Source organism: Xyrauchen texanus, chromosome 14, assembly GCF_025860055.1.
Source record: "Xyrauchen texanus isolate HMW12.3.18 chromosome 14, RBS_HiC_50CHRs, whole genome shotgun sequence".
Taxonomy (NCBI): Eukaryota; Metazoa; Chordata; class Actinopteri; order Cypriniformes; family Catostomidae; genus Xyrauchen; species Xyrauchen texanus.
Genome location: NC_068289.1, coordinates 42,441,370 through 42,454,388, shown reverse-complemented (window position 1 = coordinate 42,454,388; position 13,019 = coordinate 42,441,370). Strand labels below are relative to the sequence as shown.

Here is a 13,019-nt window from a genome sequence, read left to right as displayed (position 1 = left end):
AAACACAAACTTACATCATGACTTTTAACAGAGAACCGGCTTGGAAATATAAATTATATTTTAATTATAAACTTTAAAAAAAAGACAACACACACACATGACGGACATGTCCGTAGACCGATCCAACGGCCTTTATCCCTCTCGGAGGCTTAATTAGCCTGATAAGGGACCGGGTGTGTATAATCACAACCTGGCCCCGCCCTCCCACACATATATTATAAAATATATATATTTTTTTAAATATTCTAAAAATGATAATGTAAATAGTAAGTACACTAATAAATAATATAAAAAATCTAATATATATATATATATAAAAATAATAGTAATTAAAACATAAAACATATATTTTCTGTATGCTGCACACTTGTTGATTTTCCTTCATTGTCCAGTCCAACTTATCCATAAAAAATTAAATAAATATTATTTATATATATATATATATATATATATATATATATATATATATATATATTTATTTTTTTTTTTGCCCTTGAGCCATTTTGCCCCAAATTTGGAGGTATGCTTGTGGTCATTGTCCATTTAACTTCCTGGCTGATGTCTTGAGATGTTGCTTCAATATCCACATCATTTTCCTTCCTCATGATGCCATCTATTTTGAGAAGTGCACCAGTCCCTCATACAGCAAAGCACCCCCCCAACATGATGCGGCCGCCCCCATGTTTCACAGTTGGGATGTGTTCCCTTTGTCCTTCAAACATAATGATGGTCATTATGGCCAAACAGTTACATTTTTGTTTCATCAGACCAGAGGACATTTCAGTGGCTTCTTCCTTGCTGAGCAGTCTTTCAGGTTATGTCGATATAAGGCTCGTTTACTGTGGATATAGATACTTGTCTACCTGTTTCCTCCAGGATCTTCACAAGGTCCTTTGTGTTGTTCTGGATTGATTTGCACTTTTCACCCCAAACTACGTTCATCTCTAGGAGACAGAATGCGTCTCCTTCCTGAGCGGTATGATGGCTGCGTGGTCTCATGGTGTTTATCCTTGCGTACAATTATTTGTACAGATGAATGTGGTATCTTCAGGCATTTGTAAATTGCTCCCAAGGATGAACCACACATTTTTTTTTCTGAGGTCTTGGCTTATTTCTTTTCATTTTCCAATCATGTCAAGCAAAGAGGCACTGAGTTTGAAGATAGGCCTTAAAATCCACAGGTACACCTCCAATTGACTCCAATTAGCCTACCAGTATATAATTGGCTAATTTTCTAAATGCTTGACATCGTTTTCTGGAATTTTCCAAGCTGCTTATAGGCACAGTTAACTTAGTGTATGTAAACTTCTGACCCACTGGAATTTATATATATTCCATTAAAAGTGAAACAATCTGTCTGTAAACAATTGTTGGAAAAATGACTCATGTCATGCACAAAAAAGATGTCCTAAACGACTTGCCAAAACTATAGTTTGCTAATATGAAATCTGTGGAGTGGTTAAAATTTATTTATAATGACTTCAACTTAAGTATATATAAACTTCTGACTTTAACTGTATATATTATATGTGATACAATAATATTACACACTGCAAATTGACCAACAAATGAATTATGACAAATAGAAAAAGAGCAGATCACCTCCAGTAGGACATCAGCAGCATCATGCAGACACATGATGAGTGTTCCCACTCGAGCCATGTTATTCACATATGAGAAGGTAATCAGAGAGATCGTCGCCACATGATGCAGCAACATGAGCAGGAAGTCCTGCAGGAAGTCACACGAACAGATTGTAAACATAAATGTTATGTTCATTTAATTTTTAATTTGAATGTTTATGTAAGCAAGATCTGGGTCATTCCTGCAATGCAGTATATTTTCATGTCCCCTTCATAAATGTGTGGATATGTTGGAGAAAATAAAAAAAAATGGAAAGATGGAAATCACACAGTATTAATTAAAATATGTATGTATTTATGTAACAAAGTATACAGAAAAAAAATTAACAATGTAGTCCTAATGACAAAAAGTTCAAATGCATTTAATATTTTTAAATTATTTTGTTTTAATAAAAAAATGTAAGTTTAACATAAACCTATTACCATGTTTTTTTCATCAATTAGATTATGGGGTGGGGGGGGGGGGGGGGTTCTTTTTCAAAGGGGACGTGACCAAAAAAAAGAATTGAGAACCACTGGCCAAACAATGGACTTTATGACATCATCCTCCAGAAGACTCGTAGTGACGGATTAATTGACAGCTGTTGTCAGACTCTATGTTATTATTATTCCTCACACGGTCGCAAGACGACATGTACATAAATCTGGCGTGGTGAGCTGGAACCTGCTTACGTCAGCTGTCACCGCTTACGTCACGAAGTACCGCAACAGCCAATAGGAAAATTCAACTGCAGTAGCCACCGTTCAACCTGAAGAGGGCAGCACTCAGACGTTTTTACACAATATATTGTAGAATTAAAACACTTTATACACAAATGTCAAAAAAATTACTTGAATCAATGACCAGTACTAATAAAGCCCCATGCTTACAGATCATTAACTAAAAAAAGTTGGTTTAGGGTTTAGTTACCCTTTAATAATAATATTATTTGTAAAGAAACAATGCTGTTTAGACTCTCCATACACAGCACTGGCGACATGCAGCGACAAAGTAGCTGGCAGTGTGAACGCAGATTTAGCCCGTAAAATGTCAAGGTAGTGGGGAAAAAGTTTTGTTGGATGGGGGGGAAATAAATTAGCAAATGCTTTTGCAATCTCTCGCAAAATGTTGCTTTTCCCTGAGAATTTTTGCGTTCTCACGCACAAGGGCGTAGTTTTGGCTTGAACATTGGTGGTTGCAGCATTAAGTATTTATGTTTCCATTGATCATGGTATACATATTGGTCTCCCAAAACCTTTGCATTCTCTCGCAAATTATTTTAAGTTAAATGTGCGTCATAATGACCGTCTTCTGCTAGCTCTCCTATATGTATTCCAGCATTACTCCAGCTTTTGAGTTCAACAAGAAGAGAAAGCCAGTGCAATGAAAGTGTGAAGCCCAAAAGACATACTTAGGCAATGCACATCATAATCTTCAATTTATGAATGTGTGAAAATCAAGACAACACAGTTAAAATGGCATTAAATGCGAGTGGTCTAATTAAAATGGAATGCTGTGGCGCACAACTGAATCGCATATTATTATTGCTTTTGTTGTTGTTGTGATAGTGTTTCCCTCTCCATTAATAAAGCAATAAATGCTTCATTATGTGTGTTGACTGAAGAATTTGGGCTTTAAAATAACTGCAATTCGGAAGTCACTTTTAAATCATTCGTATTTGTGTTTGGAACAACCCTGTAGTATAGCCACCATGATTGCTTTCCCTTCAGAGTGCCCTGTGGAGGCATCATTTATGCAGTTTGGTATGTGTCAGTGTTGAACGATTGACTCACTCATAACACAATTGACACAATCTGCTGAAACGTGATAAATGGCCACATAAGCGTTCATGCATATAAAACAATAGTTGATTTTTGAGCATATGATATTCAAATTTCATTAGGCCTTTAATTTGGGAAAGGAGTCACTGTACTTTCTCACTCTTTACATGTTTAAAAGATACAGTTTTCCACAAAAAGTAGGCACCGGCACCTGTCATCTCGACTTATCTCTCATAAATGCAACAGCCTACAGAGCATTCAGGAGCGGCAATCATATACCAGAGCACAAGTTTTGCGAGAGAACTCAAAATAATTTATGAGTGTGTGCAAAGTTTCTCGGGGGAACGCCTTGAGCTTGTTTTTGAAAGTCTGATAAACTCATTTAATGAAGCCGAGTTGAAAAATACTGCATAACATCAATGACCCAAAAGGAGTTGAACTCTTTGTAGGAACAACAGCATGTTCCTATATGTAACCAATGTGTTTTATTCACTTGTAGTTTGTGCAAAACACTCAAAATGAAAATGATGAAACTTATATCAAATCAGAGGTGAGCCAGACTCTATTCTCAATGAGGGAATCCTGTTGAAAAAAGCTGCTTAGATGTGATGTGTTGTGAGCTCCACTGCTCCATCATGGCATTGTACAGAGTCAGCAGAGCAGGTTAATGATGGTGAAGAAGATGAGGTGGAAGTGCAGTGGGACGAGAAACAGAATGGAAGCATGGCAAACCAAGAGAGAGGGCAGTGGACATCCTCAATGCGTGCTGTAATTTGGGCATGGAAAAAACTAAAGGAGAAAGGAAAGAAAAACTAGATTTGCATTTCCTGAAGGAAACAGATCAGTGCTTGCAAGACAGGAAAGTTATGTAAGTTAAGTTTATATTGTCGCTCTTGGATCTCCTCAAAGTCGCTTTGCCATTGTCATTGCATCACACTTTCACAATATATACATGCGTTAGACGGAGGTCTTTGACCGTTCTGCCTCATCTCGCCCTTTTTCTTAAATCGTCTTCTTGAGCAGGAGTGTTGTTTTTTTAGATGCTGTGTCAAGTTAAACTTCAACTTTTAGAAATGCTTTCCCAAGACACCTGCATTCTGTTGTATTCCTTGCACTGCATGTAGCTTATTTTTTATTCTTTTTTAGTAGAAGAACGGTGCAAGCATTCGGCCTGAACGGCCCCTTAGAATGCAACAAACGTGGCTATAAATGGTTAATCAGATGCAAGGAAGTAAGAACCAATCACAATCCAGTATTCTGATAGCTCTAAGAAAGAAATATTGTGATGACATCACTGTTGTCAATTTTGAATGGCAAACATCCTATCAATGCAAGTCAATGTGCGATTGTGTAAAAACAAAGAGTAATCTAAACTAACAAATTGTGTTTTTAGTAGTGCTTAAAATGAAAACTATGCCATTGCCAAGGATTTACAAGCAGCTAATAAAAAAAAAATAGAATTATTAAAGTTATTTGATCTGTAAAAAATCATTGACTCATCCCTCCTTATCTTAAAATAAATAAATAAATACATTTTAAAAAAATCTAACTTACAGTAATACGCTTACAATGGAAGTGAATGAGGGGCCAATTTTTGGAGGGTTTAAATGGCAGAAATGTGAAGCTTATTATTGATAAAAACACTTAATTCTTCTGTTAAAACTCGTGTATTATTTGAGCTGTAAAGTTGTTTAAATCGTCATTTTAATTTTATCACCCTAAAATCATGTTAACACACATTCTGTTTATGTCTTTTGGTTATACTCTTGAAACAGTGAGTATTTTAACGTTTACGTATTGACCCCATTCACTTCTATTGTAAGAGTTTCCCTTTTTGATTTGTAACTAGTAGCACCTAATAAACAAGCAAATAAAAAAATGTATATACATATATATATATATTTTTTTTTTCTAGAGCAAATAGTTTTCCTAAAAATGTATGTCTACATACGTGTACAGCGGGACTACGTTGTGAAATTTAAAATAACTATAAGCTATAGAAAGTTACATTTTTCAATCAAACTGTTTATTATGTTTATTGTTTCCAGCTGTGTTGGTTATGCATATTTTTGAAACGTTTACATACGTTAATGGCCAGCATCATCCAATCAATGCCAACCATGTTAAAATAAAATGATACTTTATACATTTTGAATCTATGTACTGATTACCATTGTCCCGTGCAGTGCTCGAATTGAATCAGGGGGGTTAGTCTCGCAATATAGAATTTATACAAAATATACACTATATACAACATTTATTTGACCATAATATGCATAACTATATGCTATTTATTAAAAACAGGCTTTTGTGTTGATAAAAAAATAAAAAAATATATATATATATATATATATACATTTTCAGTCCAATGTTGTTATATAACAAAGAGATAAGGTACTATTCTTCTTTTAAATGGTTTACTCCAAATAATACTGGATTTAGAGTGTGACAAAGCATCAGATCCAAAAGGGCAACTATGGCAAATATACCAGTGGACTACATATAAGGCACTTGAAACCCGTAAAAGCATATGTCTTCAAAACACATTGAAATGTCTCAAAAACGGTAGAAAATAATCAGATGGCTTCCAGACGCACTGGATGGTATCGCTGTCAGATTCAGCAGTGGCACAGGAATAATTATTTCATAAAGTCTCTGAAAGCAGTGATAAAGAAGCAGTCAGGAACTTTAAAAGAACCTGTTTAAGGACCTTTTTTTATTTACTTAAACAGTAGTGTACATCCAACAGAATAATTCTAGCATTATTTACCAATGTAGTATTTACTACCCTAAAAACAACTGGATGATTGATGTGACACTTTGTGATAATAATGCTTGTTCCAAAAGACTTGTATAAATGCATGAAACTAGTTTATTAGATATTACAAATATAAATTGTGACAAGACAGGCTGTCAGTCTGTGTGTTGGAGGGGATTTTTCAACTATTTCAGTGCAGTTACATTGTTACGTCAGTAGGTGGCGGCAAAGGACTGTTATGAGTGAGTCAGCAGAAAATGGCTGCTTTATTCAGGAACAAACAATGCTATGGCTATCAATATGACAATCATTGCTATTTCAAGAGTGAATCCCACATTTTTATGCGGATGTAATTTCCGAAACTTTGCAGCATGTACGTAGCCGTTGGTCCTCATTTTAGCAGCATGAAAAACAAGTTTTATACAAATTCTGAATGGATTATATATATAGGCTAGCATAGAAAGCGCACAACTAGCGCTCCCTTTATAATCACTAAAAAGCCGTCACTCATCTTCATTGCCCCGTAGAACCAGGCCTATTAATAATGAAAAATGAGTAAGCCTAAATGTTTCCAATTTATGCAAGAAAAAGACAAAAGCCCAACATGAAATGGATATAGTAGAAAGATATATATAGAGAGACAAAATTACCCCTCAAAAAAGTCAGTAAGGAGCTTTCTCTTGCCGACTGTTAGTGGAGGATTATTAATCTCCATTTTGTTTTAGCTAAAGTTAGCTTCACCGGAGCAGCCATGTCAACGTTTATGCGCTTGGCGTCTTTAGATGTGGGGCGAGACATGACAACTAGCCAATAAACAAACTTAATATAAATTTATTATAATAATTAATTCAATGAAATTTACCGTATCCAGATTTGTCATTATTATTTTTACTAAAATATACAGGTGAAACTCGAAAAATTAGAATATCGTGCAAAAGTTCATTAATTTCAGTAATTCAACTTAAAAGGTGAAACTAATATATTATATAGACTCATTACAAGCAAAGTAAGATATTTCAAGCCTTTATTTGATATAATTTTGATGATTATGGCTTACAGCTTATGAAAACCCCAAATTCAGAATCTCAGAAAATGAGAATATTGTGAAAAGGTTCAGTATTGTAGGCTCAAAGTGTCACACTCTAATCAGCTAATTAATCCAAAACACCTGCAAAGGGTTCCTGAGCCTTTAAATGGTCTCTCAGTCTGGTTCAGTTGAATTCACAATCATGGGGAAGACTGCTGACCTGACAGTTGTGCAGAAAACCATCATTGACACCCTCCACAAGGAGGGAAAGCCTCAAAAGGTAATTGCAAAAGAAGTTGGATGTTCTCAAAGTGCTGTATCAAAGCACATTAATAGAAAGTTAAGTGGAAGGGAAAAGTGTGGAAGAAAAAGGTGCACAAGCAGCAGGGATGACCGTAGCCTGGAGAGGATTGTCAGGAAAAGGCCATTCAAATGTGTGGGGAGCTTCACAAGGAGTGGACTGAGGCTTCAAATGTCAGTATTCCTCTTGTCAAGCCGCTCCTGAACAACAAACAACGTCAGAAGCGTCTTACCTGGGCTAAAGAAAAAAAGAACTGGTCTGTTGCACAGTGGTCCAAAGTCCTCTTTTCTGATGAGAGCAAATTTTGCATCTCATTTGGAAACCAAGGTCCCAGAGTCTGGAGGAAGAATGGAGAGGCACACAATCCAAGATGCTTGAAGTCCAGTGTGAAGTTTCCACAGTCTGTGTTGGTTTGGGGAGCCATGTCATCGGCTGGTGTTGGTCCACTGTGCTTTATTAAGTCCAGAGTCAACGTGTCCGTCTACCGGGACATTTTAGAGCACTTCATGCTTCCTTCAGCAGACAAGCTTTATGGAGATGCTGACTTCATTTTCCAGCAGGACTTGGCACCTGCCCACACTGCCAAAAGTACCAAAACCTGGTTCAATGACCATGGCATTACTGTGCTTGATTGGCCAGCAAACTCGCCTGACCTGAACCCCATAGAGAATCTATGGGGCATTGCCAAGAGAAAGATGAGAGACATGAGACCAAACAATGCAGAAGAGCTGAAGACCGCTATTGAAGCATCTTGGTCTTCCATAACACCTCAGCAGTGCCACAGGCTGATAGCATCCATGCCACGCCGCATTGAGGCAGTAATTAATGCAAAAGGGGCCCAAACCAAGTACTGAGTACATATGCATGATTATACTTTTCAGAGGGCCGACATTTCTGTATTTAAAATCCTTTTTTTTATTGATTTCATGTAATATTCTAATTTTCTGAGATTCTGAATTTGGGGTTTTCATAAGCTGTAAGCCATAATCATCAAAATTATATCAAATAAAGGCTTGAAATATCTTACTTTGCTTGTAATGAGTCTATATAATATATTAGTTTCACCTTTAAGTTGAATTACTGAAATTAATGAACTTTTGCACGATATTCTAATTTTTCGAGTTTCACCTGTAAGTATCTTGGGGACTAAGTCTATTTTTACTTATTTTGGGGGGTCCTTATGCCTATGCCTTATGGTTCCAGATCCCCCCAGCCTGAAAATGAACTTTGGTCGGATTTTAGAAGTGAACACACTTCGCTGCATGGAGAGCTATAGGATGCTCCCTATTTAGTGATTGATTTAACCTCCAGTGTGCTGTCTGTCTGTCTGCACTGGTCTCAGACCAGTTCGAAATGTACCTTATCTTCAGACTAACTCCATAGAGCCTCTGAAAGCAACATGTTTCAGCTTTTGGATGAACCCTTTGATTCTCAATGTGAAAATGCACAGTGAATATAGGAATTAATTTAATAATGTTAATAAATATAATCGTATTGCAGAGTGATAACAAAATAAAATATAACAAAATGTACAGTAAAATGAAGCAAACTTACCACAGATGTGTTACAGATGAAAGTTATATGTTTATTCTACTTTTGAGGAAATGCGGTACAAGTTTCCACATATGTGGACATCATGTTTATCAGGGCGCTGGCACACACATTTTTTTAAATGTTTTTTTATTTTATGCAAAACGAAACTAGAGACTCTCCTCTTTACAACCAAACTGGTTTCAATAAAAAACACTTATAGATGTCATATTGTTGGCACTGCGTCCATATGAGTGCTTCAAGGATATCGACGGCATGTTGTTGTGTCACGTGTTTCGGTGCGGCAGAAATTAACCCTTTAAATGACAGTCTAGATGCATATAGCGAAGCCAAAATACAACGTCCACGCATGTGGACGCAGGGTCGCACGAGGTTAAAGAAAAGGAGGACGAGTCAAAATAATTTTTTGTGGTAATCAACATTATGCCACAAATGCTGTAGATTGAGCTTAACTTGTATTAAACCCAGAATATTCCTTTTAAAAATGATGGCGTCCAAAGGATTTACAAGCAGCAAATTTTTATTGAAACAAGAATTATTAAGTAAAAACCTTTTTTTTTTTTATCTGTAAAGTTGTCTAAATCATCCTTTTGAAGGTTTGAAAACTTCTGGCTATTTATTACTAATGTTAGTGGCATTAGTTTTACTTAAGCGGCCCCTTGCTGTTATCCTTTCAAGTACTGTGCGAAAATGACCAACTTTGCAAACATCAAACACAACATCAAATTTGAAAGATCGGATATACTGTAACTTTATACAGACAAGGTCAGTAAGCGATCACACTACTCTTTATTTTAACATGCATTATGTTTCATTCCTGTGCCCATACTTTAAAAAAAGTTATGTTTATTGCCTGGCTCGGTGTAAACTTACTTGTATTCGTTTTCTAACTATGTTCCAAAGAAAGTTTGAATTGAGCATGTATGTTAAGCAGTTCAGGTTAAATAAATTGCACAAGTTTAACATTTAAGAACAAACTCTAAACCAGAACGTAAGAAGAATATCAGTACAGTACTGCCTTGCAAACCCTGTAAAAAACAAACAGTAAAACCATGGCAACCATCAGCAGAGAAATGAGAGAGGGGGAAGTGTATAATGAAAGAAAGAAAATCGTGCGCAGACTGCAAGTGCTAATTGCGATGTCAAAGAGCCTTTGAGAGAATCTATCCACCTGTTTAAACAGAGTCTGAGAGTCTCATGCGTTACACCAGAAAACAAATAAGCCTTCAACAACGAGTGCTCATGACAGCTGAGGGAGAGTACTTTTACATTGAAAGGACTCCAGCGTAATCAACACGGGAGGATTACAGAGCCTGTGGATCTGAATACAGCTTTTACGACCGCTGAGGGCAGCCTGTGGATTTAGTTGTTTAGATTTGCATGCATTTAAATAAGATTTGTTTAGGGCAGCTGTATGCCATATTCTTTACTTAGGCTACACATCCAAAGCAAGCTGAAATCGTATTCATGTGAAACCTAAAAATGCATCAGACTGCGATTTTTAAAAACTCATTCTTCAGGAATATTACGGTTAGCCATACTGAATCTGCGCGTGCAGAATTCTGCTGAAAATGCCACAGATTGGGTCACCCATCATTCACCATTTTCAACACATTCCAAGCAAATTTTTGTGTTTATTAAATATTTGAGCTAATTTGTTAATTTGATGATTAATTGACACATTTAACACTTTTAAACAGATTCTGCAAGATTTAGCAAAAAAAGCAAAAATGCAAACATGTACAGTATATTGTGTCTGGGCCTAGACTGACTTGACACTAAACACATCATTGCATTCATACGCCAACATGTCTCTGATTGGTTACAATTCTCAATGCGGCCAAAACACATTGTAAATAGAACATTTAGATGAAATGGATTAGATTTAAACTTGTAATCTTGCCTATTTTCCAAATAATTTTGCAGCGCTAATGTGAATGCTGTAGCTTCTTTTACATTTTGCTTAAAAAAGGATGCAAAAGCACCATATAATATCGTGCAAGTAGTCCATATGACTTGTACGGTATTGTCCAAGTCTTCTGAATCCATACAATAGTTTTGGGCCACTTTATGTTACTTTTGTAGTGCTTTGGCATCTTTTAGCTTCAAAAAGGAATCATTCACTCAAAAATTACAATTCTCTTATCATTTATTCACCCTGTCTCAAACTCGTATGACTTTCTTTCTTCTTATGAACATATGATGTGTTTATATCAATACAATACAGGTCAATGGGGTCCAACATTTTCAAGCTCCAAAAAGGACATAAAAGCAGCATAAAATGAATCTGTACGACTCGAGTGGTTTAATCCATGTCTTTTGAAGTGATCCGATCGGTTTCAGGTGAGAAATTGACCTTTTTCACTATAAATCTTGACATCTGCAGACAGGTGTGATCATTAGAGAGAAGCTCGCTTACAATTCCACTTATACTTGGAAATATCTTTGTTTGTGTACCACAGATAAAAGAAAGTCAAACGAGTTTGAAATTGAGATGGCAAAAGGGTGAGTAAATAGGGTTAATTCCTCTAAAATAGGGGTCGGCAACCTATGGCACACGTGCCAGCATTGGCACGCGTGGGGTAATCACTGGCACGCCAGCAACGGCGAGAGAGGAGTAGACTTTTTTTTATTCATATAAATTCTGCACCTGCATTCCAATCTACATCTTGATGTAATCCTTCCTCATTGTCACACAGCGTTTTTTTCATGAGCTGAATGGGAGGCTATACAAAAACTTAAAATGTGACGTGACTGCAGTATACCCAACAGACTCATGGAGCGTATGCAAGCCATTCGCACATCACAATGAACACACGCTGTGTGATCATGAGCAAGGATTACATCAAGATGCAGATTGGAATGCAGGTAAAATAGCCTCCTCCTTTCTCGCTGTTGCTTGCATACTAGTGATTACCCCTCTACATGATTTTAGAAATACATAATAATACGTAATATAAGAAATATTTTAGATTCCACACAAATTCGTGATCTGTAATCAAATAAGCAAATTTGTGACATTAATGAAAGAAAACCTGTCCTTTTGTACAAAATGAGTTAACACTGTTAAAGCACTTTCACAAGATGCTCTGTGGAAATTCACATTTTGGATAATGATTATATCATAACAAGTTTTGCACAAATATTTCACTCAAACTGTTAATATCATTTGGAATGAAAAAATAACAATTAAATTAGGAAAAATGCTAAATAAACTAAATGCACTCAAACTTCGGAAAATCACATCCATGCGCATTTTTCTTTTCTTTTTGGGGGGGGGGGGGGTTGGCACAGCCATTGACCAGGAAAACGGTTGTCGACCCCTGCTCTAAAAGCTCTAGTCACAAAAGAGCAACCAGTGCATTTTTCAATATTTCACCTTTTGTGTTCCATAAAATAAATACATTTTCGGTTTTTTCATTCCTTTTGAATGAATGTTTATTACAAAACAGGTGCTGAACTATTGAGCTGAATATTATTCTGCAGCAGTTTTAGTTTTTACAATATCAAATGTTTAAAGGAAAAGTTTATCCAAAAAGGAAAATGTTCTCACCATCATGCCATCCTGGATGTGTATGACATGCAAGTGAATGGTGACCAGAACTTTGAAGCTCTAAAAGTCCCATAAAGGCAGCATAAAAGTAATTCATATGTCTCCAGTGGTTTAATCCATGTTTTCAGAAGCGATATGATAGGTGTGGGAGATAAACAGATCAATGTTAAATTCCTTTTTTTAAATTTATTTTTTTACTATAAATCTCCACTTTCACATTCTGAAAGTGAAAGTTTAAGTACAGATTTATAGTAAAAAGGGATTGAAATATCGATCTATTTCTCACTCAAAGTTATTGCATCACTTCAGAAGACATGGATTTGACAATTGGAGTCATATTAATTACTTTTATGATTCCTTTATGTTATTTTCAGAGCTTCAAAGTTCTGGTCACCATTCACTTGCACTCTATGGACCTACAGTGC

General features: G+C 36.1%; 1 protein-coding gene across 2 annotated transcripts in view; it reads right to left on the bottom strand.

Annotated features, from left to right (window-relative positions):
* Positions 1-13,019, bottom strand: part of cers6 (ceramide synthase 6) — a 53,963-nt gene that overhangs the window by 13,148 nt on the left and 27,796 nt on the right. For both annotated transcript variants that reach the window (XM_052143247.1, XM_052143248.1), the window contains exon 7: positions 1,603-1,731. In XM_052143247.1, coding sequence (XP_051999207.1) covers positions 1,603-1,731 — 129 coding nt within the window. The remainder of the gene's footprint in view (positions 1-1,602; positions 1,732-13,019) is intronic.